The following is an 18,386-nucleotide window of genomic DNA, read 5'->3' on the forward strand; positions in this document are numbered from 1 at the left end:
ATAATTTTCTGACTCATTCATTTGGCTGCAAATTTCATTTTTCTTTACAGCCAATGTGTATATGTGCCACACTGCCCTGTACTTTTACTTAAATATTACCATACCAAAAAAAAAAAAAAAAAAAAAACCCAAAACCCTACAGCACATGACAGCTCAACACCAGGAGTTGTCAGTTGTGGTTATTTTCTAAACTAAAGGGGGTCGGGGTCATATACTGTAAATGATAGTATGAGTATTAATCAAGGGTAGCTAAATGGTAGGTTAAGAAAAGCAACAACAGAAAACACGCTCTAATCAAATATAGGAATAACAATGAAGTACTGAATATTAGTCCTTGATGAAATTAGCTTTAATTCATTTTTTCCACAGCTTTGTCATTCTGGTAAGTTTCAAAGTGCCTTGCTTTAAGAATTTTGTTTAACACCAATATTAAAGGAGAAGGTAAATGATCCCAAGTTTAGTACAAAATAACCTGCACACTCACATTCTAAATGCAAAAAAAGAATGAACTAAATGGTCATTGAAGACATTTTTTACTACCCTGATTTCCAGAAAACTCAGGGCCTTGGAAGCCAGAACTGGCAAAAGAATCCAAAGGTCATTGCTTAAATTTGTCAGACCTCCTCAGGCTCCATCAGAACGCTGAGTGCTGAGCCCTCCGCCCACCCTACGGTTTCTGATTGAATAACTATTAGTGATTATAATGTTCCAGCACAAATGGAAAAAAAACGAGGTTACAGTTGTGTCTAGGAGAATAACCTCTGACATACAGTTTAATTAAAGGATATTACCAATTCACGGGATTTTACAAAATAATACAATGAGCCTTCTGGCTGAGGAAAAAAACACATACAAGATTAATTATACTGCCACATACTCTGCACAATAAATGTTTATATCTGAAAAAATTTATTGAGACAAGATCTCACTACACAATTCTGGCTGGCTTGGAACTTTCTACATAGACCAGGCTAATCTTAAATTCAGAGATTTGCATGTCTCTGCTCCCAAGTGCTTTTGATCCCAAGATCAAAGGCGTGCACCACAGTGCCCACTGAAATATTTAAAATCACAATCGAAAGTGAGTGACATATAGGTTACTTAAATATATAAATTACATTTTGAAAAAAATAGGTAACTCTGCTTTTACGTTTTAAAATCTGAAACTTAAAAACTAGGTTTCATATTAATAATATGAAAAAATAAGACACTGATTTTTGTTTCATTTCAGTTCATGTCTTTTCATCATGAGCAAAAAAATTGCAGGAATAATTAAATATTATCAGCATTATTTTCCCCAAATTTTCCATTAATGTGTTTTTTAAATGCAATCACATAACTGAGCATTCTGAACTTTACAGGTATATCCATTAGCAGTCAAAATCTTACAAACATTCATATTATGCTTCTTCAATAGGATCTGAGATGGAACTAGCAAGACAGAGTACAACAACACGTAGATTTCACCAAGACTTGGTCTGAAGAATTCTGGGATTAAAAAAAAGAAGAAGAAGAAATTTTACTTTTTTATATCATTTGTAAAATAGCTACAAAGGTTCTATTGTAAGAGGCAACCTCCAAAAAGTACCCCATTATATCATACAAATGTAAAAACACAATAGTTTGTGCCGGGCCATTGTGAAACATGCCTTTAACCCCAGCACTCAGGAGGCAGAGGCAGGTGGGTCTCTAAATTCAAGGCCAGCCTGGTCTATAGAGAGAATTCCAGGGCAGCCAGGGCTACAAAGAGAAACTGTGTCTTGGAAACAAATAAACAAACAAATAATAGTTTGTAAGTAACTGTTAAATAATGAAGAATCAGGGTATTAACTTTCATTATGGACCAAGGCAGAGGTTTCAGGTTAAAAGCAGATCAAGGGTTTACTAGAAAGTTCACCCATAGCTTCACAACTTCAGTGTCTATAAAGGAAAAAATTAAAAAGGAGGGAAAGCAATGGATGATCAAAACTGTAGCTTTAAATTTCTTTGTTTTTATTTTTTATTCTTTTCAAGTTGGGAATTCATCATGTACAGATGGCTGGCCTGGAACTCACTGAGATCCACCCAGCTCTGCCTCCCAAGTGCCGGGGTTAAGTTGGTACAACCCCACACCCGGCTGATACAACTATAATTTTAAAATATGCTGTTCTGGTGGAACTCTTGGTTCATTGCCTCATCTGAGTTTTCTTCAGTTCCTTACTCAGGCCTCCCAATCCACAATCACTGTGCTGACAGCTTCCGGTGCAGCTCCAACATTCTTTTATCACCGTGAGTCTCAGCATGCCTCACCAACACCTGTGTGAAATCATACAGAAGTGAGGATGCAACTTTTAAAGCGTAATGCTGACTACATTGATGCAACTGTTCACGTTTGCTGTAATGAACTACTCAGCTAAAGTCAGCATATAAGCACTGTGTATTTGTAAAACTGCTGATACCTTGACTGCTCAAATGATCAGTTGTGCATAAAATCAAGGGCATTGCTTACACCTCTGTCACCCAGAACCCTGACCCAACATGCCAGCTTTCTGCAGAGTTGTCCCAACAGCAGTGCCTGCTCTAAGCTGTGGCATAAGATCTAGGCCCTAGGTTTCAGGTTTTGTCAGGAAGCTTGTCTTACTTCCGCCAACTCCACCTGATCAGTTGTTTTCTGTTTGTCGTCAAGCACTGAAAGAAATGCTCTACTAGCAAACTAATAAGATAGTATATAGCAATGTCAAGATTCTGCCTGATGACACAGGACTGCAACCGACCGCAACAGACAACTGGCTTCATTCATAGTGGTGCAGCTAGTGCATTGGGCAAGCTAGCTGGTGCAGTGCTCGAGAGCTTGCCCTTGTAGTGTGGGTACAGGAGAGCTGGTGGGCTGACCACTCAGCTGCCGCGCAGGCCCAGATCAGGGCTTTGAGTTGGCCCACCCAATATCTACCTCATCTATAAAGTGCTGAAGCAAGTGAAGGGGACAGTATTGATAGTATAGGAGAAGCCAGAGGCCTTGAAGCAGACCAGGGACTCATTACAATGGTCATTTGCAAGTGAAGAAGTATGGATGAAAGGGTATACACTGGGACACAGTGACACACTGCATTTTCCACAATTTTTGTTTGTTTGTTTGGGGGGTTTTCATTTTTTAGGGGGGAAGCTGAAGGGGTGCAGGGCAGGTACAAATGGACAGGAGACGAGTGGGTCTGGGTTGGATGATGTTCATAAAGACTAGAAAGTTGAATGAAAGTTGAATGAAATAGCCTGTAAAAAAAAAAGCCTGTAAAACTACACTGATAGACATGAAGGCGAGGATAACTTTTCATTGGTTGTTTAGGTTACCTTACACTTCATGCTCCAACATGGCTAACAATTTCATATTGCTACAGTAACAGAACGAAGGAAGTCATATATCAAAACACTCTTAAAGTAAAGTGATGGAAGTATATTTACTATTTCATGTGTGGGGAGGGATGATTGTGGATACATTCACAATAAACTCTTGATAGTCTGTTTTTCCTTGCGCTGTACGCAGCAGGGATCTAAGCCAGCTTTCACAGCAAGACATAGAGCATCTCGCTAGTTCCCATGAAGTTCTTTAGAACACATATCATAAGTGGTCTTGACAGAAGACTTTGAAAGCAATGCCTTTTATCATCAGGGTTAGACATTAGTTTGGACTTTGGACTCCAAAATAGCTATTCTCAAAGATAACTTCATATGACTTCCTGTTGAATCTACACTAAGCTAGTTTTAAGCATAGCTTCATATCTTAGTGTTTCATGCCAAAGAATCCTAGCTTCCAAGATGGGAATTTTAAAACAAATATATGTAAAACACTAACTACAATTTAACCTTCAAACCATGTATATAACTCTTTCTGTACTTTGAACGGATGTAACACTAACTGTATTTTCACCAAAGAAACTGATATTCATCTTTTAAAATTTCAATAATAATACAGTAAGTTTGAAAAGATAACTAATATTTGAAGTGAAGTTAACAGCTTACATCAATTAGTTCATGGTCATCTTTTGCATAGAGGTGTCGTAGGAGGTACCAACGAGCAGTTGATACAATTGAGCTGGGGTATCCAGTCTGGTACACTACTCTCTCCAAAAGCCTCCGTGTTTCTCTAGAAGAATAACATGTACAATTACGTCAAGCATGTAAGTCATTATGGGAGATTTCACGTACTAGTCTCATTCATACATTACTTTTCTCATTTGTTTAAATATCTTAGCTGATTATGATCTTTACTCTGATAAGAACAATAATTATTTTATTGTACATATTATATATTACTATTATTATTAAATGTTTACTATGACTATGCACAGAGCACTATGGCATTTAATCATACTTAATATCACATTTTCATACTTAATATCACAACCTTATGCTGTTTTTATTCCTACTGCAGACATGCAAATTAAAGCTCATTCAAAATACAACGGAAAGACTCCAAATTATATGAACACTCTGGGTATTCAACCTGGGATCTTTCTGACAAAAAAATTTTACAGAGAAATCAGCCAGGCATGGTGCAGCATGCCTGCAGCTCAGATCTAAGGAGGAGAACGGAGAAGCCTCCCAGGCCCAAGGCCTCCTGGGCTATACCATAAGACCCTATCTAAAAAGTCCACAGTGAGAAAAAAGTTCTTAAACAAGTAACTAACCAACCAACCAGCCAATAGCAGCCATGATCTACAGTGGACAAGAACGTTTATTACTGGCACAAGAAGCCATATTAGTAAAATCAAGCATTTAGTGTTTTCAAGGATATGTTCAATATGTGAACTCAACTCACATAATTACAAAATGATTTATAGTTAGTTATGTTCTGATTTGTTTCTCTTCTATCTTACTAACACTTATGATTCTCAAAACTCTTTAGTGGTAGAAATAACATAAAATAACTAACTTCAGAACTGCTAAGCAAAACAATCAAATAAATAGCGATTGGTTTGAGCAGGAACTAAAGTTGTCTTGAAAAAGTCCATGGACTGTGTAATATCATAAGCACAGTTTCTTCCTAGAGGGCATATTTAGGGTCTAATTTTTGGAAATGCTCTCAATGGTAAGAAGTATGGCAGAGCCACATGAGAGCTAGTGTTCTCATGTCCCTGGTGTGCACCAGCAGAAACAGCTCGTAGTTTACAGAGAAAGCATGTCTCTGCGAAGCCGCATCCCACCCGACCACAGACAGAGCCCCCTGCCAGGTGCGTATTATAAACGGAATTGGTGAATCTTGTAGAATTGCGGGATCTTAATTCATCATTCATTCTTATTTGTGCGGCTTGGCTTTTTGAGGGGGAAATGTTTATATATAGTGAGCTCTATTTCTATAAACCTATTCTATATTCTGTGTCAGCAGTGTTTATTTCTAAGTCGCTGGTTTAAATAGAGTTGACTTATTAGAACCAGATGCTATTTTTAACACTTTTCATCTCCATATATGACATCTACGTAATGCTCTTCACATTTGGGATCCCCATCCCCAACCTGTAATAAATAATAAAGTTGTGTTTTAATCTCAACAGCCATTGACGTTTCTAGACATGAATGTACATATTTACAAATAGGTTTATCTTTTCAATATTTGTTAATTTTTTCAAGCTTGTTAAATTAGCAACATTTCTATTAATATAATCTTGAGCCAGAACCATTCTGATTTTGTCTGCTTCTAGAACCCATATTACATTATAGCCTAAAATAGAAAATAAATTTTAAAAATCTCAAGGGCACCTTCTGGTGAAACGCTGACATGCCAAATCTGTCATATTTATATCTATGCATCATTTTTTGTTAAATAAATAAGAAATGTTTTATGCTTCACTGTAATACAGAATGAGATGGTCCTAAAGTAGAGACATAATATCCCAAAGCTTGATACACTAGTTTATGTCATTATAAATCTTTCTCATTTCATAGGAGACTTTATATCACCTGGAATTTCCAAGCAAACCATGAACACAGATGTTTAGTACCTTAACCATGAACACAGACGTTTAGTACCTTAACCATGAACACAGATGTTTAGTACCTTAACAGTGAACACAGATGTTTAGTACCTTAACCATGAACACAGATGTTTAGTACCTTAACCATGAACACAGATGTTTAGTACCTTAACAGTGAACACAGACGTTTAGTACCTTAACCATGAACACAGACGTTTAGTACCTTAACCGTGAACACAGACGTTTAGTACCTTAACCGTGACCACAGATGTTTAGTACCTTAACCGTGAACACAGACGTTTAGTACCTTAACCGTGAACACAGACATTTAGTACCTTAACCGTGAACACAGACGTTTAGTACCTTAACCGTGAACACAGATGTTTAGTACCTTAACCGTGAACACAGATGTTTAGTACCTTAACCATGAACACAGATGTTTAGTACCTTGCTCCCATTTTATGGCTGAACTGTAACAATGCTTGCAGGAAGACAGCCAGCGGACTGAAGCAAACCTTCAAGGCCTCACTTGTGGCTTCCTGAACCAAGGATGACCAGTGATCACCTGAAACATTAGCCTAAAAAATGCAAAATAAGCATTAAACTCTAAGTTTTGACATGTTCACTTTAAAAATTGGGGTCGGTCCCAGCACTGAAGAGGGAAAGTGGACATGATGAGCTCCTATCTCTAGTCCAGATGCTATCTCCATCAGCTTGCTTAGGAAACTTCTCTGGGAACACTACTCACACTTCAGGGCAGACCACGTGCCTAGGAGTATAAGGCTACGACAGGAACTCAATGGTGTTTTCATAGACTTTTTGTCTCATGTTGTTTTGTCTAAGCATTTTTTTTCTTACTGGTATTTTGCTTGTAAAATATGGTTTCCAATTTTGTTTTCTTTTGAGTTTTATTTGTGTGTGTTTGTGTACCTGAGTTTCTTGTGTCTTTTAATTGTTTTGTTTTACTTGCCTGTTTCTTCTCTCTCTCTCTCTCCCCCCTCCTCTCTGTCTCTGTCTCTCTCTGTGTCTCTCTCTGTGTCTCTGTCTGTCTGTCTCTGTCTGTCTCTGTCTCTGTCTCTCTCTCTCTCACAGTCCAGTCCTTCCAGTCCTTATCCCCGTCTTGGTCAGCCCTCGAGGGTTAGGTGAGGTCAGACCAGGCAGTCCTCTGCTGTATATCTGTCAGGAGTCTTGGACCAGCTAATGTATGTTGCCTGTTTGGTGGCTCAGTGTCTGACAAATCTCAGGGTTCCATGTCAGTTGAGAATGTTGGTCTTCCTATGGGGTCACCCTCCACCTCTTTGGCTTCTTTCATCCTTTCCCTAATTAACTACAGGGGTCCCCGGCTCCTGGCCATTGGTTGGGTGAAAGTATCTGCATTTGTCTCAGTCAGAGACTGAGGCTCACCAAAGCTACAGTGGCATGGTGTTCCTCTACTGTACACACGTTCTTTCATGAGAACTGTATTTCTAGGTCCTGAGCAAACTTTTGGAAGTTTATATTTGGCGAGTACTATAGTAAGAAGTGACATGGAGCTCTCCGGGCCTGAGAGATTTTAAAGTTGTTTTCCTTATGATTGCTTTCTCAGAGACTTTTAACTTCAGGAGCAGGTGCCTATCTGCCACACAACACTCAGGTCTCAGTACAAAATACAAGTGTTCAGAATTATTAACAAGTTTAAAGATGGCAAGTATAAATGTACCCCTATGTGGGGTAACTGTTTCTTCATTTGCTCCAGAACTATTTATTGGGAACTGATCACCCATCCACAAAGCATTGGTAAAGCCTAGGAGGGAAACAAAACATGGCCCATGTGTCTACAGCAACTCCACCAATAGGATTCACTCCAAAACTCTTTTCTTTCTTAATCAAAATATATAAAGTGAATTGATCATATTTGCCTAGAATAATTAGGTAAAAACAAGCTATTTCAGGCCTGCACAGGACAATCTTTTCTTTCTTTTCTTTTTGTTTTTCTTTTGGTTTTTTTTTTTTAGAGACAGGGTTTCTCTGTGTAACTCCAGCTGTCCTGGAACTCACTCTGTAGACCAGGCTGGCCTCAAACTCGGAAATTCGCCTGCCTCTGCCTCCCAAGTGCTGGGATTACAGGTGTGTGCCACCACGCCTGGCTAGGACAGTCTCTTCTAATCATGTAAAGTAGAAAGAAGAATAGCTCATCTTTTAACCATGAATTATATGAATATGATAAATATTCAAAATACTATCAAAGTACTATCAAAAGATATGATTAAAAAATTCTTCCTCATCTCTAAAAGCCCAGTTCTGCTATTCAAAGGAACTGTCATTCCAGTTTTTATGTATCTTTCCATGAATTGGTACCTATGCACTTCCATGCTTGTATATCTACAAACACACATAAGTATATATCCTGATTCTTAAATATATTATACCAAATACAAAAGTGCTCAAGTAGGATTATAGTATATAAATTGTTCTGCAGGTTGACTTCATTCTCGTGTACATGCTATCCTTAAAAATTTTCTCTACTGGCAATAAGACTTTTTGGTTAATACATGTAAAACTGGCATCAGAAAATAAGATATCAAGTCATAGGTCGCTAGAAATACCTTGAGGAATGCCAAATTGATTTAAAAAAAAAAGTTAAATACTGGCATCTTTGCCACAGTAAGTAGCAGACTTGAATTCTTAAGTTATCAAGAATATACTCGGTATGACTCAACTTTTAAAATTACAATCTTAGAGTGTCTGTAAACAATGTTCAAATTCTGTTGTAGTCTGTGGGTTTCTATTACTCTATGTTTCTCTAGAGCTCAAGGTACAGTTCACAAGAGACCACAGCAAAAGGCAACAAAACAATGGGGAAACACCACAGAGTATCGCTGTGTGAATGGTTGTGTAATTAAAAGGAACGGGTTTTGTGAATGCATCGAGTTTTCATAATTATAATAATTACAGCATGCTTACCATGCACACTTCCAGTGCAAGAAGGGCTAGCCTCAATAGACTCGAGAGCTTCCCGCTCCAGTTGCCCTGTTGGGAGGCCACTTGGAGACTCTTCCTGTAACACATCTCTGCAGCACCCATCATTCCTTGGGACTGATACACCTGTGCCAACCACTAAGGGGCAGAAAGGAAGACAGACGTAGAACATCTGAGCTTAGTACAGAGTCTACATTCCCTACAAATTCAACAAACTCTAATAAACTTAATTTTTTTAACTCAATTATTGGTATGTCCCATGTTTCCAAAAAGAAGGAGCATAGTTTAATCTGCTAGCAATACTTTCATAGTCCTACAAGCTGAAGTCTAAATGTCTCCAAAGATAAACTATGTAAACGCTAATCAAAAGAAAGTTTGTGCAGCTGTAGCACTATCCAACAATGCAGTCTTTGGGACAGCAACATGGAGAGAATAAGTTGATACTGTAACAGTACTCCTTCTACATAGGCATTTCTACATTTGCAAATACCTAACAACAGAATTCAAGAGAAAAGGATGACAGAAACCAATAGTAAACACGTTCCCAGGAACAGGTGATTTTAACATGCCTACTTCAGCATTCATATTAAGAAACACAGACACACACACACAAAGTAAAATAAGAATTCAGCATGCAGACAAAAGAGACAAAAAATGACAAGCTTGGTTACTCTACCTACTTAAAGATACAAACAATGATAAACTTGGTTTGCACTACTTACTTAAAAGACTAACAACTACAGAACACACGTTTTAAACTACACATGCAGGATTTACCAAATACGTCTTAATGTTGGGTTACAAAACAAATCTCAAGCCAGACATGTTGGATCATGCTACAAAGTCAGCACTCTGAGGCTGAAGCTGGAGGAGCACAGGACCCAGGAGGACACCCTGGGCTATTAGTGAGCCCCTATTTCAAAAGACTACCACAGAGACTACATTTCAACAAATACCACCAGCCTGAAATAATAAAATTACCATCTAACTAAATGAAATTACACTTGAAATTATTAACAGAAAAGTATCTAATATACTTTTATATTAGAAATTTTCAAAGCTTCAAACAAATTCCAACGATAAACAGCATTTTGAAATAACTGGTAATGGAAATGCTACACTAGAACACAAATTAGACAGCAGGGAAGCACTTGTGATGCAAGTAAAGACTAGACTTCAGAACCGAGCCATGTGGGCATAAATGGCACACTGGTAATCCCAGTGTCCAAGCAATGGAGACAAGAAACACTCAGAGCAGGCTGGCGTGTCGTACTAGCCAAAACAGTGAGCTCTGGATTGGGTGAGAGACAGAGCAACTGAGAAAGACAACCAACATCAATCTCAGGCCTCCACATCCATGTGCATACACACACATGCTCACATACATGGGCATCCACATACACAAGTGAAACTACCACAAATGGGTGCGCGTGCACATCAGCGCGTGTGCACACACACACACACACACACACACACCTGCATACCATGAACACATAAATACTAGGAAGGGGGAAAAAAACCCATGTTAGAATAACAAATTTCTGCCTCATGAAGTTATGGCAGGAAAAGCTAATCAACAGATTAAGATGAAATAAAACACAATGAAGAAACAGCAAAGAGAAAAAGCTAGTAACATGAAAAGGAAGCAGAACTAAAGACCAACACAGCAGGACATTAGTTTTCAGAAAATAAAGGACAAAGAATTAGGACCACAGATAAAAGTACTTAGCAACGAACTTACAGGAAATCAAAATTACAGCCTAGTTTCTCTTATGACTCCAGGGTCAAAAGCTCTACACATGAAAGCTGGAAACAGGCTTAGCAATTAAGGGCACTTGATACTCTTGCAGAGGACCTAGACTCAATTCCTAGCACCCACACAACAGCTAACAACCCAATGCAACTCCAGTTCCAGGGACCTCAGCAGCACAAGACGCACACAGAGCACGCACACATGCAAGGAAAACACTCTCAAACAGAAATATTTCTTAAAAAAATCTAAACATGGTATTTGAAAATGACAAATCACGCTGGGTGGTGGTGGCACGCGCCTGTGATCCCAGCACTCTGGGAGGCAGAGGCAGGCAGATTTCTGAGTTCAAGGCCAGCCTGGTCTACTGAGTGAGTTCCAGGACAGACAGGGCTACACAGAGAAACCCTGTCTTGTAGAAAAAAGAAAAAGAAAAAAAAAAAAAAGAAAATGACAAATCATTACATTACTGTGTCATGACTAAGTAGGACTTAAAAAGATTTGTTTACTTATTTTTTTCTCTCTCCTCTCTCCTCCCCCCCTCTCTTCCCCCCTCTTCCCCCCCCCTGTAATATGCATGCGTTCATGCTGAGGAGGGGGTACACACATAGAAACAGAGATTAACTCTCCGGTGTCTCCCACAAACACTCTCCACCTGCTCTGTTGAGCCCTGGGCCTTTTGGAGAGCAGTGACTGGCTGACTGGCTAGGGAGCCCCAGGAGCCTCCTGTCTCCACCTCCTTTTGTGTGTGCTGGGAATCCTGGCTCCAGTTCCCGTGGTTACACAGCAGGCACTAGACCCACTGAGCCACCTCCCCAGCTCAAGATTCATTCACTCTAAAGAAACAAACAAAAAACTCTCACTAAATTCAGAATCTGCTTAATGAAATGATTCATCAATATTAAAAGTTGGCATAAAATAGCATTCTAACAAGAGCCAAAGATGTGATGATATACATATATGTGTATATATGATATAAACTTCTAGAATGCAATTGCGTTTGTAAAATTTGATAAATTCCAGTAACTCATAAGTAATTCACTTATTAATCTCCTTAAGAAGGCAATTGAAAACTTATAAAAACGTGCGTCACAAAGAGTGTTTGAAATGTCTGTAGCATTTGAGAAGTTGCTCAGCATCATTAGTCATCAGGGAAATGAGAGTCAGAACAACCAAAAAATACTATTACTTACATAGCTAGCAAAAGATGAGAGAAACAACAATCTAGCAACACCAGCACATGGAGTGATCATGTGCATATAAACAGGTACACGCATACGGAAAAGTGTTTGACAAGATCTGACACACAAAATAAGACATCTAAGACACTCATTGTTCCACTACACACAATAACTCAAAATAACAACAAAATGAGATGAAGAAACATTCTGGCCACATGAAACAACAAAAGGATTCTCCCATAAATAATATTAAATTAAAATAGACAGATACAAATGAGCATTCCATTTTTATGAAATTGAAAACTACTTAAAGCTAGATAGAAATGAAAAAAGTTAGAATCACAGCTTCTCTTTTAGCATGAAAGAGTGCAGATGTGTGAGGCTTGGTCTTTTGCTATACATTGTAATGCTAAATACTGGTCTGCAAGGCCTGGTTGCCTTTTAGTTGCTCTTTATGCAAGATGGCACCTTAGCCAGGTAGGTCTGGGCCTGCTACCCTTTCTTTCCTTGCAGGGTAAAGCAGGAGGAGTCTCCCTGATGGCCCTAATCACCTTCATAACTAGAACCTCTCTTCTACCAAGTACCTTGGCTGTAACACTAAAGCTTTCTAGAGTACCTTTTCTTTCCAAACTGCTCATTTTGTATTTCTTTCTGTCCACTTGTTTTTTTCTTTATAGATCTGCAAGGAGTAGATTAATAATAACCATTCCACTGACTCAACATTATAAAGTATTGAAATTCTCTGCATTAATAAAATTAGTTAATCCTTCATTAATTTTTCATTTGCATCCTGAAAGTTCTCAGGACATGGGCAGAAAATAGCTGGATAATTTGCAAAAATGCAACTGAATGATCACTAACCCAGTTGCTAAGGCTGTTCCCCCCAGAAATCTCCCCTATACTCTGCTGCTAAGAAATGCCACCCAGTTTCACTTCTATAATTTCACATGAATGGCATCTTTAACTGCACTCATGTTCAAGTTTGTGGGGCAAACCCCACCCAAGTGTAGTGCGTTATCTTTCTTGTGCTGTTGGGTATACATGCTGAGGTTCTGTGATGAATTTCCTCATGGATGCTAGAGCTGACACTCCTTAGTCCTTTTCTGTCCTTGGAATGTCTCTGGCTTTATTTAGTACTGGAATAAATCTGGCTTCATAGATTATATTCAAAAGCATTTTCATCTCTTTGATTTTCAAGAAAATCGTGAATAGAATTGGTGGTATTTTTCTCCTTAAATGTCTGTGCTTTGGGTCAGTTTCAGCACTCCATCCTTCCAGACTCTTACTAGGATGGCCCTGTATGATCTACTTATAACATTGAAAACCCTTTCCAAAGTCCTGAAGTCTTCCACAACCCTTTACAAAATCCATGATCAGGTTCCTTTAAGCAACTGCCCGCACTCTGGTAACAATGTCTGTGTTAGTTACTTTCTGTTCTCGTGCTGACACACCATGACCCGCAGTGACTGCTGGAATGGAGTGTATTTGCTGTGCAGTATGGCAGGGATTGTGGCAGCTGGATGCAGGCGTGGCAACAGGAACAGGAAGCAGAGAGAGCAAACCAGAAATAAGCCAAGGCCACATAATCTCAAAGCCAACCCCTGAGACACATTTCTTGCCTCAAGACCGCATTCTTCAAACATCTCCAAACACTGCTATCAACAAGGGACCAGACTTGGAAAGGGTCCCTGCAGCATCCACCATCTTTGCTCCTGGATGGACCACACAGGCAACACCAGGTACACAGAGATATCCCGAGTTTAACATCTCCCAGGATACAGCCTGCCAGGCTTCTGCCTGTGGCCACGGCCTGGGCAGCTCTGCGGGTCATATGGGTGCCAGTCCTGACCTGGGATATTTGCCCTGCAGAGTGATCAGCACGTGGAAAGGCCCCCACAGCATCCGCCATCTTCGCTCCCAGAAGGACCAGACAGGCAACATCAGGAACACAGAGACAACCTGAGTATAACATTGCTTGGGGCAAGGCACACCAGGCTCCAAGGGAACCCAAGAGTAGGGCAGCACATCAGCAATCTGTGCCAGAGGAAACCCAGTCATCAAGTGGTGCAGAAATAGCCTTACAGTGGGCTCACAGGAGGTTCAAGCACCAGCCAGTGACAACAGGACCAACTAATGCCAGAGATAACCAGATGACAAAAGGCAAATGTAGGAACTTTACTAACAGAAATCAAGGCAATATGGCAGCATCTGAACCCAATTCTCCAACAACAGCAAGTCCTGGATACCCCAACACACCAGAAACACAAGATTTGGATTTAAAAATCACAGCTCATGATGCTGTTAGAGGAACACAAGAAGCTCTTAAAGAAATACATGAGAACATGAACAAGGTAGAAGCCCTTATCAAGGAAACACAAAAATCACTTAAAGAAATTCAGGAGAATATGGGTCAACAGATAGAACCCAATAAAAAGGAAACACAAAAATCCCTTAAAGAAACGCAGGAGAATTTGGGTCAACAGGCAGAAATCATGAAGGAGGAAACACAAAAATCTCTTAAAGGGAGGGCAGCAGTAGCAGTGGCAGTGGCAGCGGCAACAGCAGAGCAGCTTGTCCAGAGGAAGGGCTATCAGCAGTGGAACCAAGGTGACAGAGTCCAGGAAGGCCCTGCGCCCACTACCAATGACCATCACTGGCCAGCCGGACTGCAAGCTATGGATTTACAGCACCTTTCACCGCACAGAAGCCACATCAGAAATCTGCCTCCCGCCAGTCAGTTATGAGAGACTCGCCTCCATCTTGGTTCTCTGATGCCAGAGAAATCAGACAGTCTGAGGTACGCAAACATAACCCGAGGCCAACATTGCGGGGGGGGGGGGGGGGAGAGGGGGTCTAAGCCCGACAGGCATTGGCCTGAGCCCAGGCCCTGGGCTGTTCGGGGGGCCATCAGTGTGCCAACCCAGCCAGGAGGGTTTTTGCCCAGCCCGCCATTTTGACTATGGGATGCCAGAGAGTTCTAGCAGGCAAAGCCAGCTAACAGTCATAGCCCGAGGCTAACATAGCGGGGGTCTAGGCCCAACAGGCCCTGGACTGCCCCCAGGACCTGGGCTGCTCAGTGGGCCTTCTGTGTGCCAACCCAGCCAGGAGGTTTTGTTAGCCCAGCAGACTCTCCCAACACTTTTAGGGAGGGCAGGCACGCCCACCATCCTGGCCACCTGACAGAACCAATTAAAAGTCATAGCCCAAGGGGAACTTTGCTCAGGCCTTAGCCTGCCAGGCTTTTGCCTAGAATCTGGGCCTGAGCAGCTAGGCTAGCCTTGTGTGCACCAACCCAGTTGGGAGATCAGCTGCCCAGCAGTGATCAGCATGCGGAAAAGGTCCCCTTAGCAAACACCCTCAGCACTCCCTGAAGGAGCAAACTGGCACCGCCTGATTCACACAGACAACCTGGAGCAAGGCACACTAGGGCTGCAAGGGCACCCAAGAGGAGGACAGCACATCAGCAATCTGCAACAGGGGAAACCCAGCCATCCAGTGTTGCAGAAATAGCTCTAGAGCCTCACAGGAGGCTCAAACACCAGCCAGAGACAAGACCAACTAACTCCAGAGAACTAGATGGCAAAGGGCAAATGCAGGAACACTACTAACAGAAATCTAGGCAATATGGCAGCACCTGAACCAAACTCTCCAACATCAGCAAGTCCTGGTTATGCCAACACACCAGAGAAACACACCCAGGATAGCTAAAACTATTCTCAACAATAAAAGAAATTCTGGGGGAATCAGTATCCCTGACCTCAAGCAATACTACAGAATAATAGTGTTAAAAACTGCATGGTATTGGTACAGTGACAGGCAGATGGATCAATGGAACAGGATTGAAGATCCAGAAATGAACCCGCACACCTATGGCCACTTGATCCTCGACAAAGGGGCTGAAAACATCCAATGGAAAAAAGATAGTCTTTTCAACAAATGGTGCTGGTTCAACTGGAGGTCAGCATGCAGAAGAATGCGAATTGATCTATCCTTGTCTCCTTGTACTAAGCTCAACTCCAAATGGATCAAGGACCTCCACATAAAGCCAGACACTCTGAAGCTAATAGAAAAGCAACTGGGGAAGACCCTTGAGGACATCGGTACAGGGGGAAAGTTTCTGAACAGATCACCAATAGCGTATGCTCTAAGATCAAGAATTAACAAATGGGACCTCATAAAATTACAAAGTTTTTGTAAGGCAAAGGACACCATCAAAAGGACAAATTGGCAACCAACAAATTGGGAAAAGATCTTCACCAACTCTACCTCAGATAGAGGGCTAATATCCAATATATACAAAGAACTCAAGAAGTTAGACCACAGAAAACCAAATAACCCTATTAAAAATGGGATACAGAGTTAAACAAAGAATTTTCACCTGAAGAACTTCGGATGGCTGAGAAGCATCTTAAAAAATGCTCAACTTCATTAGTCACTAGGGAAATGCAAATCAAAACAACCCTGAGATTTCACCTTACACCAGTCAGAATGGCTAAGATTAAAAATTCAGGAGACAGCAGGTGTTGGCAAGGATGTGGAGAAAGAGAAACACTCCTCCATTATTGGTGGGGTTGCAAATTGGTACAACCACTCTGGAAATCAGTCTGGCGGTTCCTCCAAAAACTGGGCACCTCACTTCCAGAAGATCCTGCTATACCACTCCTGGGCATATACCCAGAGGATTCACCAGCATGTAATAAGGATACATGTTCCACTATGCTCATAGCAGCCCTATTTATAATAGCCAGAAGCTGGAAAAAACCCAGGTATCCCTCAACAGAAAAATGGATGCAAAAAATGTGGTATATAAACACAATGGAGTACTATTCAGCCCTTAGAAACAATAAATTCATGAAATTCTTAAGCAAATAGATATAGCTGGAGAACATCATACTAAGTGAGGCAACCCAGTCTCAAAAGATCAATCATGGTATGCACTCACTAATAAGTGGATATTAACCTAGAAAACTGGAATACCCAAAACATAATCCACACATTAAATGAGGTACAAGAAGAACGGAGGAGTGGCCCCTTGTTTCTGGAACGACTCAGTAGCAGTATAGGGCAAAACCAGAAGTGGGAAGTGGGAAGGAGTGGGTGGGAAAACAGGGGGAAGGAAGGGGGCTTATGGGACTTTCAGAGAGTGGGGTGCCAGAAAAGGGGAAATCATTTAAAATGTAAATAAAAAAAATATATCGAATAAAAAATACAAAAAAAAAAAATCTCTTAAAGAATTACAGGAAAACACAAACAAACAAGTGAAAGAACTGAGCAAAACTGTCCAGGATCTAAAAACAGAAGTAGAAACAACTAGGAAATCACAAAGAGAGACAACTTTGGAGATATAAAACCTTGAGAAGAAATCAGGGGTCATAGAAGCAAATATCAACAACAGAATACAAGAGATAGAAGACAGAATCTCAGATGTAGAAAATACCATAGAATATTGACTCAACAGTCAAACAAAATGCAAAATGCAAAAAGCTTGTAACCCAAAACATTCAGGAAATCCAGGATACAATGAAAAGATTATAGGTATAGGTATTATAAGGATTATAGGTATAGATGAGAGTAAAGATTTACAATGGAAAGGGCCAGCAAATATCTTCAACAAAATTATGGAACATCCCTAACCTAAAGAGAGAGATGCCCATGAATATACAAGAAGCCTACAGAACTCCAAACAGACTGGACCAGAACAGAAATACCTCCCATCACATAATAATCAAAACCCCAATTGTACTAAACAAAGAATGAATATTAAAAGCAGTAAGAGAAAAAGGCCAAGTAACATATAAAGGAAGACCTATCAGAAGCACATCAGATTTCTCACCAGAGACCATGAAAGCTAGAAGATCCCGGGCAGATTTCATACAGACTCTAAGAGAACACAAATGCTAGCCAAGACTACTATACCCAACAAAACTTTCAATCACCATATATGGAGAAACCAAGACATTCCATGACAAAACCAAGTTTACACAACATCTTTCCACAAACCCAGCCCTACAAAGGATAATAGGTGGAAAATTCCAATACAAGGAAGGAAACTACACCCTCTAAAAGCAAGATAGTAACCTTCTTTCATCAAACCCAAAAGAAGATAACCACGCAAACATAAAAATAACATGAAAAAACAGAAAGTAATAATCATTATTTCTTAATATCTGTTAACATTGATAGACTCAATTCCTCAATAATAAGACCCAGACTAACAGACTGGATATGTAAACATCACTATACATTTTGCTGCATACAGGAAACACACCTCATTGTCAAAGACAAACACTTCCAATAAAAGGCTGGAAGACAATTTTACAACAAATGGTCTCAGGAAACAAGCTGGAGTATCCATTCTAATATCAGATAAAATTGACTTTCAATCTAAAGTCATCAAAAGAGACAGAGAAGGACACTTCTTGCTGGTCAAAGGAAAAAAATCTACCAAGAACTCTCAATTCTAAACATCTATGCTCCAAATACAAGGGCACCCGCATTCATAAAAGAAACTTTACTAAAGCTCAAAGCACACATTGCACCTAACACAATTGT

General features: G+C 40.2%; 1 protein-coding gene across 4 annotated transcripts in view; it reads right to left on the bottom strand.

Annotated features, from left to right (window-relative positions):
- Positions 1 to 331: 331 nt before the first annotated feature.
- Positions 332 to 18,386, bottom strand: part of Skic3 (SKI3 subunit of superkiller complex) — a 108,914-nt gene continuing 90,859 nt past the window's right edge. For all 4 annotated transcript variants that reach the window (XM_052159608.1, XM_052159611.1, XM_052159609.1 and 1 more), the window contains 5 exons: positions 8,889 to 9,041; positions 6,393 to 6,523; positions 3,994 to 4,117; positions 2,201 to 2,295; positions 332 to 1,488 (listed from right to left, as the gene is read on the bottom strand). In XM_052159608.1, coding sequence (XP_052015568.1) covers positions 2,221 to 2,295; positions 3,994 to 4,117; positions 6,393 to 6,523; positions 8,889 to 9,041 — 483 coding nt within the window. In that variant the 3' untranslated portion in view covers positions 332 to 1,488; positions 2,201 to 2,220. The remainder of the gene's footprint in view (positions 1,489 to 2,200; positions 2,296 to 3,993; positions 4,118 to 6,392; positions 6,524 to 8,888; positions 9,042 to 18,386) is intronic.

This window comes from Apodemus sylvaticus, chromosome 16, assembly GCF_947179515.1.
Source record: "Apodemus sylvaticus chromosome 16, mApoSyl1.1, whole genome shotgun sequence".
Classification (NCBI taxonomy): domain Eukaryota; kingdom Metazoa; phylum Chordata; class Mammalia; order Rodentia; family Muridae; genus Apodemus; species Apodemus sylvaticus.